Source organism: Ranitomeya imitator, chromosome 1, assembly GCF_032444005.1.
Source record: "Ranitomeya imitator isolate aRanImi1 chromosome 1, aRanImi1.pri, whole genome shotgun sequence".
Classification (NCBI taxonomy): Eukaryota; Metazoa; Chordata; class Amphibia; order Anura; family Dendrobatidae; genus Ranitomeya; species Ranitomeya imitator.
This window is the reverse complement of record NC_091282.1, coordinates 243,069,844-243,090,374: the sequence shown is the minus strand read 5'-3', so window position 1 is coordinate 243,090,374 and position 20,531 is coordinate 243,069,844. Positions and strand designations below refer to the sequence as shown.

General features: G+C 43.7%; 1 protein-coding gene across 3 annotated transcripts in view; it reads left to right on the top strand.

The window, feature by feature from the left end:
* TRAFD1 (TRAF-type zinc finger domain containing 1) overlaps positions 1-20,531 on the top strand; it is a 75,034-nt gene that overhangs the window by 11,021 nt on the left and 43,482 nt on the right. For 2 of the 3 annotated variants that reach the window (XM_069754812.1, XM_069754799.1), the window contains one exon: positions 15,702-15,755. In XM_069754812.1, the coding sequence (XP_069610913.1) occupies positions 15,702-15,755 (54 nt within the window). Of the gene's footprint in view, positions 1-8,147; positions 8,235-15,701; positions 15,756-20,531 lie in introns of those variants that run through there. The other variant, XM_069754804.1, reaches the window with a different exon arrangement.

Sequence of the window (20,531 nt, the reverse complement as noted above, 5' to 3'; positions counted from 1 at the left end):
CAGCATACTCAGGACAAATTGGACAACAACTTTTGGGGTCCAATTTCTCCTGTTACCCTTGTGAAAATAAAAACTTGGGGGCTACAATATCTTTTTTGTGGAAAAAAAAAATATTTTTTATTTTCACGGCTCTGCATTATAAACTTCTGTGAAGCACTTGGGCATTCAAGGTTCTCACCACACATCTAGATAAGTTCCATGGGGGGTCTAGTTTCCAAAATGGGGTCACTTGTGGGGGATTTCTACTGTTTAGGCACATCAGGGGCTCTCCAAACGCGACATGGCGTCCGATCTCAATTCCAGCCAATTCTACATTGAAAAAGTAAAACGGCACTCTTTCTCTTCCAAGCTCTGCGGTGCGCCCAAACAGTGGTTTACCCCCACATATTGGGTATCGACGTACTCAGGAGAAATTGCACAACAACTTTAGTGGTCTAATTTCTCCTGTTACCCTTGTGAAAATAAAAATTTGTGGGCAAAAAGATCATTTTTGTAGAAAAAATGCAATTTTTTTTTTTCACGGCTCTACGTTATAAACTTCTGTGAAGCACATGGGGGTTCAAAGTGCTCGCCACACATCTAGATAAGTTCCTTAAGGGGTCTAGTTTCCAAAATGGTGTCACTTGTGGGGGGTTTCCACTGTTTAGGCACATCAGGGGCTCTCCAAACGCGACATGGCGTCCAATCTCAATTCCAGCCAATTCTACATTGAAAAAGTAAAACGGCACTCCTTCTCTTCCAAGCTCTGCGGTGCGCCCTAACAGTTGTTTACCCCCACATATTGGGTATCAGTGTACTCAGGAGAAATTGCTCAACAACTTTTGTGGTCTAATTTCTCCGGTTACCCTTGTGAAAATAAGAATTTGTGGGCGAAAAGATCATTTTTGTGTAAACAAAAGCGATTTTTTATTTTCACGGCTCTACGTTATAAACTTCTGTGAAGCACTTGGGGGTTCAAAGTGCTCACCACACATCTAGATAAGTTCCTTTCAGGGTCTAGTTTCCAAAATGGTGTCACTTGTGGGGAGTTTCCACTGTTTAGGTACATCAGGGGCTCTCTAAATGTGACATGGTGTCCGATCTCAATTCCAGCCAATTCTGCATTGAAAAAGTCAAACGGCGCTCCTTCACTTCTAAGTTCTGCGGTGCGCCCTAACAGTGGTTTACCCCCACATATGGGGTATTGGCGTATTCAGGAGAATTTGCATAACAAAATTTATGGTTACATTTCTGTTTTTACACTTGTGAAAATAAAAAAATGGTTCTGAATTAAGATGTTTGCAAAAAAAAGTTAAATGTTCATTTTTTCCTTCCACATTGTTTCAGTTCCTGTGAAGCACGTAAAGGGTTAATAAACTTCTTGAATGTGGTTTTGAGAACCTTGAGGGGTGTAGTTTTTAGAATGGTGTCACACTTCATTATTTTCTATCATATAGACCCCTCAAAATGACTTCAAATGTGATGTGGTCCCTAAAAAAAAAAATGGTGTTGTAAAAATGAGAAATTGCTGGTCAACTTTTAACCCTTATAACTCCCTAACAAAAAAAAATGTTGTTTCCAAAATTGTGCTGATGTAAAGTAGACATGTGGGAAATGTTATTTATTAACTATTTTTCATGACATATCTCTCTGATTTAAGGGCATAAAAATACAAAGTTTGAAAATTGCAAAATTTTCGCCATATTTCCGTTTTTTTCATAAATAATCGCAAGTAATATCGAAGAAATGTTACCACTAACATGAAGTACAATATGTCACAAAAAAACAATCTCAGAATCAGCGGGATCCGTTGAAGCGTTCCAGAGTTATAACCTCATAAAGTGACAGTGGTCAGAATTGCAAAAATTGGCCTGGTCATTAAGTACCAAATTGGCTCTGTCACTAAGGGGTTAATTGTATCTTACGATATTTTACAACTTTCATTTCTACTGTTTCTGCAGCGAACCCTGATCTCTTGGCAGCAAAGAAGCTGCAGGTTTGCTTGTTTTTTTTTTTTTCTCTTCGCCACGACAGCACCCACTGAGAGAGGGGATCCGCCCCTAGGAACAGGAAACCCTACGGAGAGATAAAAGGGGCGGTCCCCTTCGCTCTCACAGTTTGGTTTCCTGTTCCTACGGGAAAATCCACAGAGAGAAGAGGATGCCCAGCCTGGAAGCCGCTTGCGCAGTTTACCTTTGAGGACGGCAAGGGCTCCCTAGCTGGAAGCAGCGTCGGGGGTCCTGGCTCAGTTTCCCCCCTCTGCTGGCAGACGCCGTGAGGCCAGGACGAGCGGTTGCTGGCTCACGAGGATCCATCCGGGTCGTCTGCGGGGAGCAAGCGCTGCGGTATGGTTAGCGTCGCGCCGTCCTCGGCGGACGCTCAAGCAGCGTGGAGCCCCAGTTGTTCCCCCGGAAGTGCAGGTGAGCTTCCGGGGTGATGGAGGAGGGAGACGGCGCCTGCGCTGATGCCGGTGGCAGCGCAGGCGCATAGAGTATGGCCGCGACCCGGAGGTGGTTAGCACTTCCGGGTTCAACAGGAAGAAGATGGCGGCCCTCATGTGAAAAGGACGCCGGCGCTGACACTCCGGCGTCCAATATGGGTTCTGCACAGGACCCTGCGATGTCTTCCGTTAAAGTCACCGCAACCACTCCACGCAGCCATGCCAGCAGCAGTCGCTCTAAACAGAGCGGATCTTCTAGGAAGAGCAAGTCGGATCGAGCTATTCCTCTGGTTGTGCCTCAGTCTCCTCCTCATCAGCCGGTACCTTGACAGACAGCTTCACTGGGTGAGTGTGCATCTACCCTACTAAGCTGATTATTGTTCCCTCTCCCTCTATACACCCTAGGCAAAAAGAACTGAAAAAACGAAACGCAAACAGTGTGCGTTATGTCTCCAGCCCCTTCCGGATAGTCACACTAAGAGGCTTTGTAAACCATGCATTGATACTACCTTATGGGAGGAAGCCTCAGTTAAATCAGAAGACATTAGAGTCATGATTAGGGAGGAATTACGAGCCCTGCATAGTTCTGACAAGGAGCCGCGTACTAAGAAAAAAAGGGGTATACGTTTCCCCTATATCTGACCAGTCTTCTGATATAGAGAATGCAGACTCTATTTGCCAGGAATATGTTTCCTCAGACGAGGATCAAGATACATGCTTTCCCACTGATAGTATTGATAACCTTGTGAAATCCGTTTGTAACACCATGGGCATCGAGGATTCTAAGGTCCCTAGAACACAGCAAGACCTAATGTTTGCTGGTCTATCCGAAAGGAAAAGACCCTCCTTTCCGGTAATAGCAGCAGTAAAAAATGTAGTCAAAAAAGAGTGGGAAAGCCAGGGGCAAAGGGGATTACCACCATCTTTAAAAAGGCGTTATCCCTTCAATGATGAAGTTTTCTACATGGTCAAAAGCCCCGAAGGTGGATGCGGCAGTGGCGTCCACATCCAAAAGATCCTTGCTGCCTGTGGAGGATTCGGGCTCACTACAAGATCCACTGGACCGTAAAGTCGACTCTTTTAAAAAGAGCCTGGGAGTCTTCTACGGGGGCTTTTAGACCGGCTATATCGGCTACATGCACCGCTAGGTCCATGCTAGTCTGGCTAAATGACTTGGAGGAAGGGCTGAAAGGCGGTCTCTCGAGGGAAAAATTGTTATCCTCTATACCCCGAATTAGGGGTGCTACAGCTTTCCTGGCGGACTCATCTGCTGACTCCATACGCCTGGCAGCCAGGTCAGCAGGACTGACGAATGCAGCATGTAGGGCCCTGTGGCTTAAGGGCTGGAAGGGTGATCCCCAGACAAAATCCAAATTGTGTGGCCTCCCATGTCAGGGTGAGTACCTGTTTGGTACTAAACTGGACGAGATCCTAACCAAAGCGGGAGAGAGAAAAAAGGGCTTCCCTAATAATAATAATTACCTTCCATTCTATAGGAGAGCGTTCCGAAAGCCCGCGTTTAATAAAAGGAAGGATTTTAAGAACCAAGACCGCTGGGCCACAAGAGACACCAAACAAAGAGGTGCATTCTTTGGGAAGCGCCCTTTTAAAATTGAAGACAAACCCCGTTAGAGCAGATCTACCTGTGGGAGGTAGATTGTCCTCCTTCTCAAATCATTGGCGAGCGATAACGTCAAACGTTTGGGCAAATAGCCTCATCACCTCTGGCTTAAGATTAAAATTTTCCCGAGTCCCTCCGGACTCATTTATATTGACTTCTTTAAAGTCTCAGTTACAACAGGAGGCATTGGAGCAGGAAGTAATGAATCTTCTATCCAAGGGAGTTTTGGTGGAAGTTCCATTCCTTCAGGAGGGAAAGGGGTTCTATTCCCCTTTATTTTTGATTCCGAAACCGGATGGATCATTCAGAACCATTATAAACCTTAAAAAGTTGAACATCTTCTTAGAAAATCAAACCTTTAAAATGGAGTCTATCCGGTCCACCATAAAACTCCTGTTTCCCCATTGCTTTATGACGGTACTGACCTAAAAGATGCGTATTACCATCTACCAATCTTTATAGAACATCAACAATATCTCCGCGTGGCGATTGTATTGAATGGGTGTATACGGCACTTTCAGTATGCAGCAATGCCCTTTGGACTATCAATAGCTCCAAGATTGTTCACTAAATTAATGTCGGAGGTGATGTCATATCTAAGGTTAAAAGACACCCTTATAATTCCATACCTAGACGACCTTTCGGTAGTGGGAAATTCCCCTTCACAATGCCAGCAACGATTGTGTGATATGATTTCATCTCTACAGGGGTTAGGGTGGTTAATAAACTGGGAAAAATCTAGGCTATTCCCAACAACTCGGCAAACTTTTCTGGGGATTATATTAGATTCTATAAGCCAGAGATGTTTCCTTCCGGAAACTAAACAAATAACGGTTGAAAATAAGGTTCAGTCTGTAATAGATAAACCTCTAATTTCTTTGAGAGAAGGCATGTCCCTTCTTGGCTCCTTCACGTCTTGTATCCCAGCTGTTCCATGGGCTCAATTCCATTCGAGGCGTTTACAGTATGCAAATTTTACATGAAGAGGTAAAATCACAAGGTCGTTTAGACGGTAAAATTTCCCTTTCTGGTGAGGTAATCCAATCTCTGAACTGGTGGCTAGAACCAAATCACTTGGTTAGTGGGGTCCCCTGGGTAGTTAAATGCTCAAACACAATATATACGGATGCCAGTCCTAGTGGTTGGGGAGCACATTTAGGGGACCACCTAGTCCAAGGACTATGGTCAGTTAGAGTCAGACGACTCTTCTAATATAAGAGAGCTAAAAGCTATCTATCATGCCCTATGTGAATTCCTTCCGCAGCTACACGGAACACCTACCAGAATTCTGTCAGACAACATGACATCAGTGGCTTATATCAATCATCAAGGAGGAACAAAATCAGGAACTCTCATGTCTATAGCCGAAGACATCCTAACTATAGCCGAAGAACATCTTCTGTCCCTGTCAGCGCTACATGTCAGAGGAGTGGACAACTCAAGAGCAGACTTCTCAGTCGTCATACCCTCCACCAAGGGGAGTGGGTTCTAAATCATCGAATTTTCAAAATAACCGTGAAATGGGGTATACCCGATCTAGATCTCTTCGCTACAAGAGACAACAGGCAGTTAAAAAGATTCGCTTCAATGTTCCGGACCGACAATCCCGATATTCTCGATGCCCTTCAGGTTCCATGGACATTTCAGAAAGCATATGCTTTTCCTCCATTGATTCTTCTTCCAACAGTAATCAGGAAGATAAGGGAGGACAGAGCGAATATAATCCTGATTGCCCCATTTTGGCCAAAGAGACCATGGTTTTCCCTGCTCAGCCATGTCCATCTCGGATCCATGGATTCTCCCAGAGGATCAGGATCTTCTCTTCCAGGGGCCCTTCAACCACCCTCATGTGAAGGGTCTACGATTGACAGCCTGGAATTTGAGAGGCAGCTGTTAAAACTAAGAGGCTTCTCTGATAAAGTGATTAATACCTTATTGTCAAGTAAGAAAAAATCCACTACATCCATATGTGAGTGTGGAAGAAATTTCTAAATCTCTATCCATCGGCCTTGTCAAATGAAATTCCTGTCTCTACTATTTTAGAATTTCTCCAGAAAGGACGTGATTTAGGCCTTTCAGTTAGTACTCTAAAAGTACAAGTTTCTGCTCTAGGGGCCTTGTATAGCCACAACGTTGCGGGTGATAGGTGGATAGCCAGATTTATTTCAGCCTGCCAGAGATCAGAACCAGTTCAGATTCCCCAAATACCTCCTTGGGATATTAATGTAGTCCTGGAAGCCTTGACAGGTCACCCGTTTGAGCCTCTACACTCAGCTCACATTAAATATATTTCCCTCAAGACTGCTCTTCTTGTTGCTCTGGTGTCGGCAAGAAGGGTGAGTGACATACAGGCACTATCAGTAGATCCTCCCTTTATGTCAATATTTCCAGATAGAATTGTCCTGAAAACAGACCCTTCCTACCCACCTAAAATGTGTACTAAATTTCATAGGTCTCAAGAAATCCTTCTTCCTTCTTTCTATAATAACCCTACAAATCAGGAGGAGGAAAAGTACCATACTTTAGATGTGAGAAGGGCTATAATAGCTTATCTAGGCAGGACTAGTGCCTGGAGGAAGAGCAGGGCTCTTTGTTTCCTTCCAGGGTCAAAGGAAAGGTTCTGGTGTTACAAAAGGACCATTATCCCGATGGATTCGGGAGGCGATATACCTGGCCTATTCGTCTAAAGGGGAGAATCCACCTGAGGCTGTGAAGGCACATTCCACCCGGGCGATAGCATCATCCTGGGCTGAGCGAGCAGAGGTTCCTATAGAACTCATATGTAAGGCCGCAACCTGGTCTTCTCCTACTACCTTCTATAGTCACTATAGATTAGATCTATCTGCCTCCACTGACTTGTGTTTCGGTAGATCAGTTCTTAATACGATAATCCCCACCCCAAATACCTATCTCTGAAAGTCTCTCAGTGGGTGCTGTCGTGGCGAAGAGAAAACACCGGATTACATACCGGTAATGCTCTTTTATAGAGCCACGACAGCACCCCTTCACTTCCCTTCCATTTACATATATTAGTTTGCATATGAGCACTGTTAAGGGTGGTTGGTTCTTGTAATTATACGTAATAAAGTTAAGATAAATGATATAGAATTACCTACTAAAACTGGTGGGCGGTTCCTCGCAATCTCTTTAACCCAAACTGTGGGAGCGAGGGGGACCGCCCCTTTTATCTCTCCGTAGGGTTTCCTGTTCCTAGGGGCGGATCCCCTCTCTCAGTGGGTGCTGTCATGGCTCTATAAAAGAGCATTACCGGTATGTAATCCGGTGTTTCTCCTTCTTTTTTTTTTTTTTTTTTTTTTTTGCTGCTGTGTTTTTTTGGCATGCTAGATTTGTCTCTTGTCCATTCTGATAAAGTTTAGTGCAAAAAAAGTCCTATTCTACAGAATCAGGTCTTGGCACAAAAACACAGCAAAACCTAATACCTGTGTTTTTTGCTGTGGATTTTCATCATTTTTTCACTACCCATTCATGTTAATGGGTGAAAAACACAAAAAAAAAATACTGGAAGTTAAATGCTCCATCACGCAAAATATCTCTGCAAAGCACAAAATACTGACGACAAAAAACCAAACTGTGTGCATGAGATTTCTCCTACGCCTCATTAGGGGACACAGACCGTGGGTGTATGCTGCTGCCACTAGGAGGACACTAAGTTGAAACAAAAAAGTGATCTCCTCCCCTGCAGTATACACCCTCCTGCTGGCTCTCAGAGAACCAGTTCTTGTTTAGTGTCTGTAGGAGGCACACGGGTCTGGTTCAGACCCCAATGTTTTTATTTTATTTTTACTTTTCTGTAAATTTTTTTTATTTTTTAATTAACGGAGTGAAGAGGGCGACGGATCCTTTCAAGGCTCCGATCTCCCCCGAATCATCAACAGGCGAGAACACCGAGTACCCTCTACTGCGACGTGGGACCCGATCTCCCCACACCAGCAACAGTCAACCACATAGTGTCACCTCTATGTATCCTCTCCTGGAGCCAGGCCTACAGCCGGACATTCTGCCCTGTTCCAGTGGCGTCCGTGCAGCCCCCACTGCATCACCACTGATTTAAAGCGAATGATGGAAGGAGGCAGAAAGACCCTCTCCAACCCCCTGACTATAGGGATGGTGGATTGAGGGGGGAGTCCCACGACTAGCCACACCGCAACCAGCTCTGCTACATCACCTCAAACTGTGAGTATAACTGCGGCACCATCTGGTCGCAGAGACGGGGTCCTGGTCCCTGGGGGAGCGGTGTCACGGCATCCAGCGGCGTTTTACACCGCTTTATTCGTCTATCTGTTTGCGCCGGCGCTCAATTCCGGCAGGCTTCACAAATTTAGTCCCCAGCTTCTAGCCGGCCTAGGCCATGTTTTTCATGGCTCCACCCACCAAGGCCGGCACCACCCACACTTCTGGCGCATCTCTGCCTAAATGAGAGGCGCCCCCTCCTGCTCTCGGCGGCCATCTTTCTACACCTTAGGAACGGAGCCGGCTTCCTGACAGCGGTGGCAGTAACAGCAGCGCTGACGGAAGCGCTGCGAGGCGTGAGGACACAGACACCTTCCCTGGGGACACAAGAGCAGGACCTGGGTAAGCTGAATCCACCGGAACTGTCAGCTTAACACCTGAGGTAACGCACCGGTCGCAAAAATTTAGTCCCCGGCTTCGGCCGAGGTGTAAGCCCCTCTCCACCTCCCTATTAAAGGGATGACAGATGGAAGGTGACCCCTTTCTCCCTGTACCATGGTCCTAGACCAGCAGCGGCAATGGACAAGTGGTCTGCAGCGACGCTGGCTGGGGGGCTTACTTTGGCAGCGAGGGCGCATTTCTGGGGCCCGACTCACAGGGGTGACAGTTTGCATTTACAACGACTCTGCATGCAGTTTCCTTAAAGGCGCCATGACAGTGTCACGGTCCAAGCTCCCAAAGGGTCCAATAAGACTATTAGTTTTATCTAACTTGCAAAACCCGCGCCCTCAAATGCGTTCAGGAGCCCTCCATCACCCCAATTCCAGTGTACCTAGTTCCCCTGAGGGGCTTCGTCAATGAAGCAATCCGTGGCTTATCTGGCCAAAAGAGATTGCATTCCTCTGTGGATCGGAGCGTTTAGCATGTCTGATATAAATGGATCCTATTAGTGGGTCACTATCGGTGACGGATGCCATCACGTTCATGACATCTCTTCCTTTCAGAGTGGCTATTTATTTAGAGTGAAGCTGACTCCGCTTGTCTCTGATGCTATGGGAGGAAAGAGCAATTCTTCTCCGTGGCAAGGCGTGGACGCCCCTTTTTTTTGGTGTAAATAAACAAATCCTTTTTTCGGCCTCCATAAATTTACGAGGGGATCAAGATGTTCTACTCGAATCTGTTTGACGTTCGCTCATTACTTTGGCTGCATGGGGTCCTGGGATCAAAATCCCACCTTAGTTTATCGGACCTGCAGCACCATTGAGCAACAGGATGCATGTGATTAGCAGGTCATGCGGTATTCTGTCTTACAGCGTCATTTTACTGAGGCTGGGATCTAGACTACACTATGCCTCCACCCGAGTGGTCTTCGTCGCTGTCGCAGCCCATGGCATCACTGACCACAGCGATACAGTCCCTTCACGATCCTTCCTCTATCAGTCAGGGTCTTCACTAGCCTGACTGGGATAATTCTTTCATCTCTAATGCAGCACGTTGGTTCAGTGGCTAATACCACAGCCTTGCAATCTGGAGTCTTGGCATCAGATCCCACCAAAAGATCATGCTCACTCTTCGATAAAAGAGGGACGCTTCCAACATCCATCGACAACGGGATGTTTTTTTCCTACATATTCTGATATCCTGTGCTTCGCCATTCCCAAACAACATTTTCAGTTCAAATTGTGCTCTCGAAGGTCATGATGGCTGTCATGTCCATCTTGCACTCTTGAGGTGTGATCTTTCTGCCCTACTCAGACGACCTTCTCATCAGGAGTCTGTCCTTCAGGACTGCGCGAAGTGCCTTCGCATGTCTGGCGCAACTCTTCCTCCCCTGAGCTCGTGAATAAATGTATACAGGCTCCCCTCGTTCCAGCCCAGTGGATATCCTTTTTAGGAATGACTCTGGATGCCTCCCTCAAGACAAGGTCCGAACCTTTTTTTTTTTTTTTTTTTAACAGGAAGCCCACGCACTTAACCACTCACTCCATCATTCTATCCGGTTTGCTATGACTGCACTGGGGCAAAACGGTGACAGCAATGGAAACGGTCTTCTTTTTCGTTCAGCTGAATCTCCGTCCCCTGCAGCATGAACCCGTTTTCTTCCTTGATCGCTGGTGCTGCATGCCTCGGCGGATCAGGTAACCTCTCAGGTGGTGGACATTGAGGCCTTCTCTCTTCCAGAGGAAATATTTTCTCCCGGTTTAATGGCTAGTGGTGTCTACCGATGGCAGTCTCCTTGACTGGTGAGTAGTCTTAGGCACCTCATGACTCAGGGGCGCTGATCAACTCAGGAGTTGAACTTTCCGATTAATGTCTGGGAAATCTGGGCTATCAGGATAGCCCTGCAAACAGTTCCATTATCTCCTAGCGAGTCACCCCATCCGAATTCAATCAGATGAAGCCACGGCTGTCACATGTATCAATCATTAAAGGGGGTTGCCCACAGCAGGGTGGCCATGCACGAGGTAGCCCATATTGCCCGATGGGCAGAGAGGAACCACTCGGTATTTTCAGCAGTCCATATCCCAGGTGGCAGTTTTTTCCTAGCCGTCAAGGTCTTGCCTTGGGACAGTGGGAGGCCTTTCGACAGAAATGTATTCTTTTAAGGACTCTGGGCGCGGATTGGATGGCTTCAAGATTGAATGCCAAGGTATTCCACTTCAGAGCATCCATAGACCATCAAGGGGCATACACGGGTCTCTCCGTGGCTTCAGTTTCATCTTCAGTACGTGCTTTTCCCCCCCCCCCCCCCCTTCCTTTACTTCTGAGGGTCATCAGGTAGACCTGAGCAGAGGGGACCCCAGTAATCCTTGTCTCCCAGGTTAGGCCACGCTGGGCGCAATATGCAGATTTAGTGCGGATAGTCGCTGATGTCCTATGGCGACTGCCGGATCATCCAAATCTGCTCTGCCAACGTCCGTTTATTTTCAGGATGGCCTCATGTCTTCTGTTCCTTCAAAATTCTCCAGACTAGTCTCTCTCCCTCTCCCTCTCCCTCAACTTGCATTTAGAGCCCTGAGACCTTATATGGTCTCCCATATGTGATATCCCCCCCCCCCTATAGCTTGCATTTAGAGCCCTGAGACCTTATATGGTCCCGGGTGCTCTTTAGCAGACGCCTTTCGATCCGTTGCAGGATGTCTGACGTCGTCTGGTTCTTCTTGCTGCGCAGTCTATCAACCAAATTTCAGAGCTACCACTCTGTTCGGTTGAGTTCCGTTCCTTTCCTGATTTATTTATTTCCCCCCCCCCCCCAGGACAAGGCGGTCATCGAATCATATCTGGTCTCCGTTTTTTTTTTGTTGTTTTCCAAGGTGGTTTTTTTCTTTCCACCTTAACAAGGACTTTGTCCTTCTTTGTCCAGCACCGGTACAACTGGTAGAATGAACCCTTCACACCCTGGACATAGTAATGGCTTTCCGAAGGTGCATTTAGAAGACGGCGCCCTTCAGTAGGTCGGCCGCCCTATCTGTGCTTCCTGAGGGCTACGATACCAAATGGTCTGGCTTTTCAGATGTCCTACTGCGTCAGACAAGCCTATCCCAGTGGGATTACGGCACACTCTACTCGGTCGGTAGACGTTCTTTTTTGTGCCTTTCGGCATCAGGCGTCAACACAACAGGTCTGCAAGGCTGTAACTTTATATAGCCCACGCTCTCAGACTTCTGCACAAATGGTCTATCGCAGATGTATTCTGCAAGCGGCGGTAGCGCAACTTAGTCAGTTGGTACATGGGGTTAGATCTGTAATGTGATTCCCCACCCAGGGACTGCTTTGGGTGGTCTGTGTCCCCCCAATGAGGCACAGGAGAAATAGGGATTTTGTCAAATCCCAGAAAGAGGGATTTTTGTGTACTCACCGTAAAATCCTTTTCTCCGAGCCAATCATTGGGGGACACAGCACCCACCCTATTAATCTTTTGGCTTGCTCATGGTTTTTCTTTGATCTGAAGTTTATGATCTCCTACTGCTTTTGCACCAAACTGGTTCTCTGGGAGCCAGCAGGAGGGTGGATACTGCAGAGGAGTAGCTAACTTTTTTGTTTCAACTTAGTGTCCTCCTAGTGGCAGCAGCATAATACCCATGGTCTGTGTCCCCCAATGATTGCCTCGGAGAAAAGGATTTTACGGTGAGTACACAAATCCCTCTTTCTGGAATTTGACATTGCTGGTCCTTTAAAATGTAGCTGAAAATTTGCATAAAAAAAAAAAATTAGGAAAAAAGACACCTAACAATTTACCCTAACAGTGAATGCATTCAATAATCCAGAGTGTGTGTATGTGTATATGTATGTGTGTATATATGTATGTGTGTATATATGTATGTATGTATATATATGTATATATATATATATATATATATATATATATATATATATATATATATATATATATATATATATATATATATATATATATATATATATATATATATATATATATATATATATATATTCTCCAAATCTGCTCTGCCAACGTCCGTTTATTTTCAGGATGGCCTCATGTCTTCTGTTCCTTCAAAATTCTACAGACTAGTCTCTCACTCACTCACTCACTCACACACAGCGCCACACACTACCACGTGCTTGAACACATATTACCCTCAGCACAGATTTCACCACACATACACCAACCTCGCCACATAAGTCGAAACAAAAGTCGCTGCTCAGAACTCGCCACCCGCAAAACTCACCACATGCAAAAACTAGGCTCACGCAAAACTCACCTCATGGAAAACTCGCCACACGCAAAACTTGCACACGCGGAAAAATTGCCACATACACAAAAGTTGCAACACATGCAAAAGTTGCCTCTCACAAATCTTGCACATACTAAAAAGGCACCACACATAAAACTCGCCATGCGCAAAACTTGCTGCACACAACTTGCTACACTAACCTGTCACATGCAACTCGACACACAAAAAGTTGCTACACGCATGTCGCCACACGCAACTCAACACACAACTTGACATATGAAACTCGCCCTAAAACACACAAGAGTCTGGTATTATTCTTCAAAAATAAAAATCTGATTAATAAGCAGACAAACTACAAGAGCAACAAATGTACCATATAGGAAATACGGCAGCTGTCAGTCACATGACCTGTCTATTATGTGTATGTGTGAGCTAATATATACTGCCAGGGGGAGGGCTTCCTGTTGGCTGGGGATTTATCAGGCTGCCAATTTAGCTTACAAATACTGAGGTAAAAATACTGAGCAAATAACGTGTGAACGAGGTCTAATACAGGAGGAGATGACACACCGGTATATACTATATACAAAGGAGATGACACACATATATATACTATATACAGGAGAGATGACAGTTATATACTATATAGAGGAGATGACATACAGGTACATACTATATACAGGAGGAGATGACACACAGGTATATACTATATACAGGAGCAGATGACCTACAGGTATATAGTATATTCAGGAGATAACATACAGATATATGCTATATATAGAAGATGACATACAGGTATATACTATATACAGGAGATGACACACAGATATATACTATATACAGGGAAGATGACGGGTATATACTATATACAGGAGGAGATGACATACAGGTATATACTATATATAGGAGGAGATGACATACAGGTATATACTATATACAGGGAAGATGACATACAGGTGTATACTATATATAAGGGAGATGACAAACATGTATATACTGAGGTGAAAATGAGGTGTGAGGTGAAAATGAAAAGGTGTGAGTGCAAAATGAGAGGAGTGAGGGAAAATAGTGGAGTGATTGGAAAATGACAGATGTGAGGTCGAAATGACAAGTGTTAGGGGGGAATGAGAGGAGTGAGGGGGAAAATGAAAGATGTGATTGGGAAAATGAGAGGCGTAATGGGAAAATAAGAGTAGTGAGGTGCTATGACTAACCACAGATATTTACTATGCCCAGGCAACGCCGGGGTCTTCAGCTAGTGTGTATGTATGTATGTATATATGTATGTATATATGTATATGTATATATATATGTGTGTATATATATATGTGTATATATATATGTGTATATATATATATGTGTATATATATATATGTGTATATATATATATGTGTATATATATATATATATATATGTGTATATATATATGTGTATGTATGTATATGTATGTATATATATGTATATGTATGTATATATATGTATATATTTATTAGATTGTGGCCCGATTCTAACGCATCGGGTATTCTAGAATATGCATGTCCCCGTAGTATATGGACAATGATGATTCCAGAATTCGCGGCAGACTGTGCCCGTCGCTGATTGGTCGAGGCAACCTTTATGACATCATCGTCGCCATGGCAACCATTATGACATCTACGTCGATACTGTGCCCGTTGCTGATTGGTCGAGGCCTTGGGGCCTCGACCAATCAGACACGGGATGTCTACGTCCTTTATGACATCATCGTCGCTGTGCCCGTCGCTGATTGGTCGAGGCACTTGCACCACTTACGCTTGATCATGCCCTATCTCTGCCCACTTTTCTAAAATGTACGTGGACCAGGACCGGTCCAAATTTCTTGAACATATTAGAGTTGGTCAAACATTTAAAGCATTTTTATAAAAGTTTTGTTGAAAACCGCCTTATGAATTGGGGCCAATGTCAGATACTATAGACCAGGAGTGAGCAAATACCGTAATTTTCCCAAGGGGGCACATGAGATGCTGTTACTGTTGTTGGGGGAGTGACCAACAAGCCAAACTTAATTCTTCTTCTTTTACTTTTTATCTTAATTTTATCACTTGCTATGGAGCAGAATGACTAGTTCCATATTAAGTGTTATTACTACAAGAAGGCTTATTGTAACATTTATCCTTACTTGTAGCAGCTAATCAACACCTACGGTATTTGTTTTATTGCTTTTTAGAAATCATCCAGCTCCTATTACTTATCTCTTGTATCTCTATAAACCGTTCCTAATCTGATGCCTCACATACGGTATTATGTCCCCACACAGCCCCCTTACACAGTACGATGTCCCCCTCTTCCTCTGCAGAATGCTGTAAAACCACTCTCCTAACCCCATTTTTGCTCATCTCCGCTCTGTGCTATGTACTGAGGCGCTGCTGGCGCAATGTATGGACTTCATCGGCTCAATGATGGGCGCCCATGTGGTACAGGCCACCACTGCATAAGGCCTGGCTGTTCAGGTCCGTGGGCAGCACCAAAACATCCAAAATGCCCCTTGTGACCTTTAGGCCACACTTTGCCAAGGTCTGTTATAGACTATTCCGAATTCATTTAAATAATCCCTTTTTAATATTCGAGGTAGACATCTTATGTTATTCCGAGTCACCAGTTAAAGGGAAAGTAACCTTTTTTTTTTTTTCTTTTTCTTCCATTTTATATTATGTATTATAATAACTTGTCCATTGTGTAAGGTTTGGAGTAACACAAATGCCCTAATTTTTTTTTTTTTATATATGTATTGCAGGTGACTTGTAAATGTAACATGACGATGGAGAAGTGTGCTATGGAGGAACATGAGGTCAGGTTTTCTATGTTATACTGTTATTATATGTGCGTATTACATTCTCATTCATGGGGCTGTCCATTACTCAGATATCATCTGCTTAAATACTCTGTTCTCCAATAGAAAATAAGAACACTCTATATTCTCCTCTAGCACTTGTGCTGCTCTGTTCTGGTGATGGCTGCACCAGGTATCCCAAGGCTCACATGACGTTGTCTGCAGGGCTCTCATAGCAGAACAGTGTCATAGGAGCCTCAGGAGACCCAGTGCTAGAATGTTCTTTTATTACGGTTTTAAGAAGGGGTTGTCTGAGTAGTGATAACGCCTTTAAAGGGAATGTGACATCTGATATATGCAATCATTGGGTGGCATGTACCAGCGGCGGCTGTATGATTTCAGGTGTGTGTGTGACTCTGAAATGCTGTAGTGTTTAAATGAAAAAAATCTTTAAAATCTGCCCGGGTCGAGCTTCATAAGAGACTAGTCAGCCGGTGTCTGATGCATGCTGCCCTTGCTTTTTTTTTTTTGTGCATGTTGCCTTTTAGAGAGCTTATTTATTTATTTTTTTTTCTACAAATCCAATTTTTAATGTTTTAGATCTATAGGTGTTGGCAATTTTGGAATGCAGGGCCGGGTTCTGCTGCTTGCTCATCACTACGCAAGAAACTGAACAGACTAGTTTACCATGTTAAACCGGAATGAACACGTACAGGGTTAGGAGGACTGAGCATGTATGTCACCGTACACCAGATCTAAAGACTTCCCTGCATTATACTGCTCTTCTACGAAGGGTGGATAGCACAAACGCTTTCTCTGTAATAAAGGCTATTCATTCTATACAGGTCCTTCTCAAAAAATTAGCATATAGTGTTAAATTTCATTATTTACCATAATGTAATGATTACAATTAAACTTTCATATATTATAGATTCATTATCTACCAACTGAAATTTGTCAGGTCTTTTATTGTTTTAATACTGATGATTTTGGCATACAACTCCTGATAACCCAAAAAACCTGTCTCAATAAATTAGCATATTTCACCCATCCAATCAAATAAAAGTGTTTTTTAATAACAAACAAAAAAAACATCAAATAATAATGTTCAGTTATGCACTCAATACTTGGTCGGGAATCCTTTTGCAGAAATGACTGCTTCAATAGCGGCCTTAAACTCATCCAGAGTGTTGGGTCTTGCGTCTCTCAACTTTCTCTTCACAATATCCCACAGATTCTCTATGGGGTTCAGGTCAGGAGAGTTGGCAGGCCAATTGAGCACAGTAATACCATGGTCAGTAAACCATTTACCAGTGGTTTTGGCACTGTGAGCAGGTGCCAGGTCGTGCTGAAAAATGAAATCTTCATCTCCATAAAGCATTTCAGCCGATGGAAGCATGAAGTGCTCCAAAATCTCCTGATAGCTAGCTGCATTGACCCTGCCCTTGATGAAACACAGTGGACCAACACCAGCAGCTGACATGGCACCCCACACCATCACTGACTGTGGGTACTTGACACTGGACTTCAGGCATTTTGGCATTTCCTTCTCCCCAGTCTTCCTCCAGACTCTGGCACCTTGATTTCCGAATGACATGCAAAATTTGCTTTCATCAGAAAAAAGTACTTGGGACCACTTAGCAACAGTCCAGTGCTGCTTCTCTGTAGCCCAGGTCAGGCGCCTCTGCCGCTGTTTATGGTTCAAAAGTGGCTTTACCTGGGGAATGCGGCACCTGTAGCCCATTTCCTGCACACGCCTGTGCACGGTGGCTCTGGATGTTTCCACACCAGACTCAGTCCACTGCTTCCTCAGGTTCCCCAAGGTCTGGAATCGGTCCTTCTCCACAATCTTCCTCAGGGTCCGGTCTCCTCTTCTCGTTGTACAGCGTTTTCTGCCACATTGTTTCCTTCCAACAGACTTACCATTGAGGTGCCTTGATACAGCACTCTGGGAACAGCCTATTTGTTGAGAAATTTCTTTCTGGGTCTTACCCTCTTGCTTGAGGGTGTCAATGATGGCCTTCTTGACATCTGTCAGGTCGCTAGTCTTACCCATGATGGGGGTTTTGAGTAATGAACCAGGCAGGGAGTTTATAAAAGCCTCAGGTATCTTTTGCATGTGTTTAGAGTTAATTAGTTGATTCAGAAGATTAGGGTAATAGGTCGTTTAGAGAACCTTTTTCTTGATATGCTAATTTATTGAGACAGGTTTTTTGGGTTATCAGGAGTTGTATGCCAAAATCATCAGTATTAAAACAATAAAAGACCTGACAAATTTCAGTTGGTGGATAATGAATCTATAATATATGAAAGTTTAATTGTAATCATTACATTATGGTAAATAATGAAATTTAACACTATATGCTAATTTTTTGAGAAGGACCTGTACAAGTCTGAAGATGTAAATTAGTAGATCTTTACAGTACTGTGCACAAGTTTAAGGCATGTGTGGGGGGAAAAAATGCTTAAAAAGTTTTTGAAAAATGTTTATTTTGTTCATAAAATTAAAATTCAAGAGGAAACAAAATGAGCATATACCCTACAGCAAATAAATAAGTAAACAGTACATGTAAATAACGTAGGGTACTTAATTAATGTTACTTCGATGAAAAAAAAACATAAAGGCAATCCCACTATGACCAGGTGTTCCCATTGGGACTGTCCTATACGGTCTCTAGTATTAAAGCCTTACCACGTGTTCAGCAACGTCAATAAGGACAAGGCCCCGAATAAGACACCCATGAGCACCCCATGTTGTTCACATGTATTATTGCTATTTACTTATTGTAGGGTACACGTGTGTGTGTGTGTGTGTGTGTGTGTGTTTTTGTGTCAATAAAATGGCCACGGTGTAAGTATGAGCTTACGCTTTGCACCAGCTTATAGTCCGGCTCGTTTCTTTGGCTGTGCTGTAATCTTAGGCTGGTTTCACATTTGCGTTTTTTGCCGCAGCGTTTGTACCGCATATAAACGCATGCGTCGTGTTTTCCTATATTTAACATTAAAAACGCATGCGTTTTTTTTTTTGTTCGCGTTTTGCCGCGTTTGACGACGCATGCATCGTTTCGTCGCTTGCGGCTTGGCGCGGAAATGCAACATGTAGTAATTTCTAGAGGCGTCTATTTGCCGCCAGGAAACGCATGCGTTCGATTGCGCAAGGTTTGCGTAAAAAAAACGCATTGCTGTCTATGTAAACGCATGCGTTTTTGAACGCATGCGTTTCAATAGAGAAAAACAAGTCTAGACACTGATAAGCCACCCCCACCATCAAGGTGATAAAGGGATCCTAGCCCTAACCCTAGCCCTAGCCCTATCCCTATCCCTATCCCTAACCCTAATGGGAAAAAGGAAATAAATACATTTTTTTTAATTTTTCCCTAACTAAGGGGGTGATGAAGGGGGTTTGATTTCTATTTATAGGGGGTTTTCTAGTGGATTTTTATGATTGGCAGCTGTCACACACTCAGACGCTTTTTATTCCAAAAAATATTTTTTGCGTTACCACATTTTGAGAGCTACAATTTTTCCATATTTTGGTCCACAGTCATGTGAGGTCTTGTTTTTTGGGGGACGAGTTGACATTTTTATTGGTAACATTTTCGGGCACGTGACATTTTTGATCGCTTTTTATTCCGATTTTTGTGAAGCAGAATGACCAAAAACCAGCTATTCATGAATTTCTTTTGGGGGGCCATTTATACCGTTCTGCGTTTCGTCATAATACACGCCCTCTGTAGTCCCATTGGCGGTGTCTGGTTATCTTGATTTTTCTCTTGTGAAATTTCTCATCATGCGTACCAAAAACGCAAACGCAGGAAAAAACGCATATAAACGCGTACAAACGCGGCGTTTTTTACCCGCATGCGACACCGCATGCGTCTAAAAAAAAAACACGCTGCGTATGTACGCGTTTATATGCGTTTTTTCCACCACTTGCGGATGCGTTTAACCCCTTTACCCCCAAGGGTGGTTTGCACGTTATGGACCGGGCCAATTTTTACAATTCTGACCACTGTCCCTTTATGAGGTTATAACTCTGGAACGCTTCAACGGATCCCGGTGATTCTGACATTGTTTTCTCGTGACATATTGTACTTCATGACAGTGGTAAAATTTCTTTGATATTACTTGCGATTATTTGTGAAAAAAACGGAAATATGGCGAAAATTTTGAAAATTTTGCAATTTTCCAACTTTGAATTTTTATGCAATTAAATCACAGAGATATGTCACACCAAAATACTTAATAAATAACATTTCCCACATGTCTACTTTACATCAGCACAATTTTGGAACCAAAATTTTTTTTTTTGCTAGGGAGTTATAAGGGTTAAAAGTTGACCAGCAATTTCTCATTTTTACAACACCATTTTATTTTAGGGGCCACATCTCATTTGAAGTCATTTTGAGGGGTCTATATGATAGAAAATACCCAAGTGTGACACCATTCTAAAAACTGCACCCCTCAAGGTTCTCAAAACCACATTCAAGAAGTTTATTAACCCTTCAGGTGTTTCACAGGAATTTTTGGAATGTTTAAATAAAAATTAACATTTAACTTTTTTTCACAAAAAATTTACTTCAGCTCCAATTTGTTTTATTTTGCCAAGAGTTACAGGAGAAAATGGACCCCAAACCTTGTTGTACAATTTGTCCTGAGTACGCTGATACCACATAAGTGGAGGTAAACCACTGTTTGGGCGCATGACAGAGCTTGGAAGCGAAGGAGCGCCATTTGACTTTTTAATGCAAAATTGACTGGAATTGAGATGGGACGCCATGTTGCGTTTGGAGA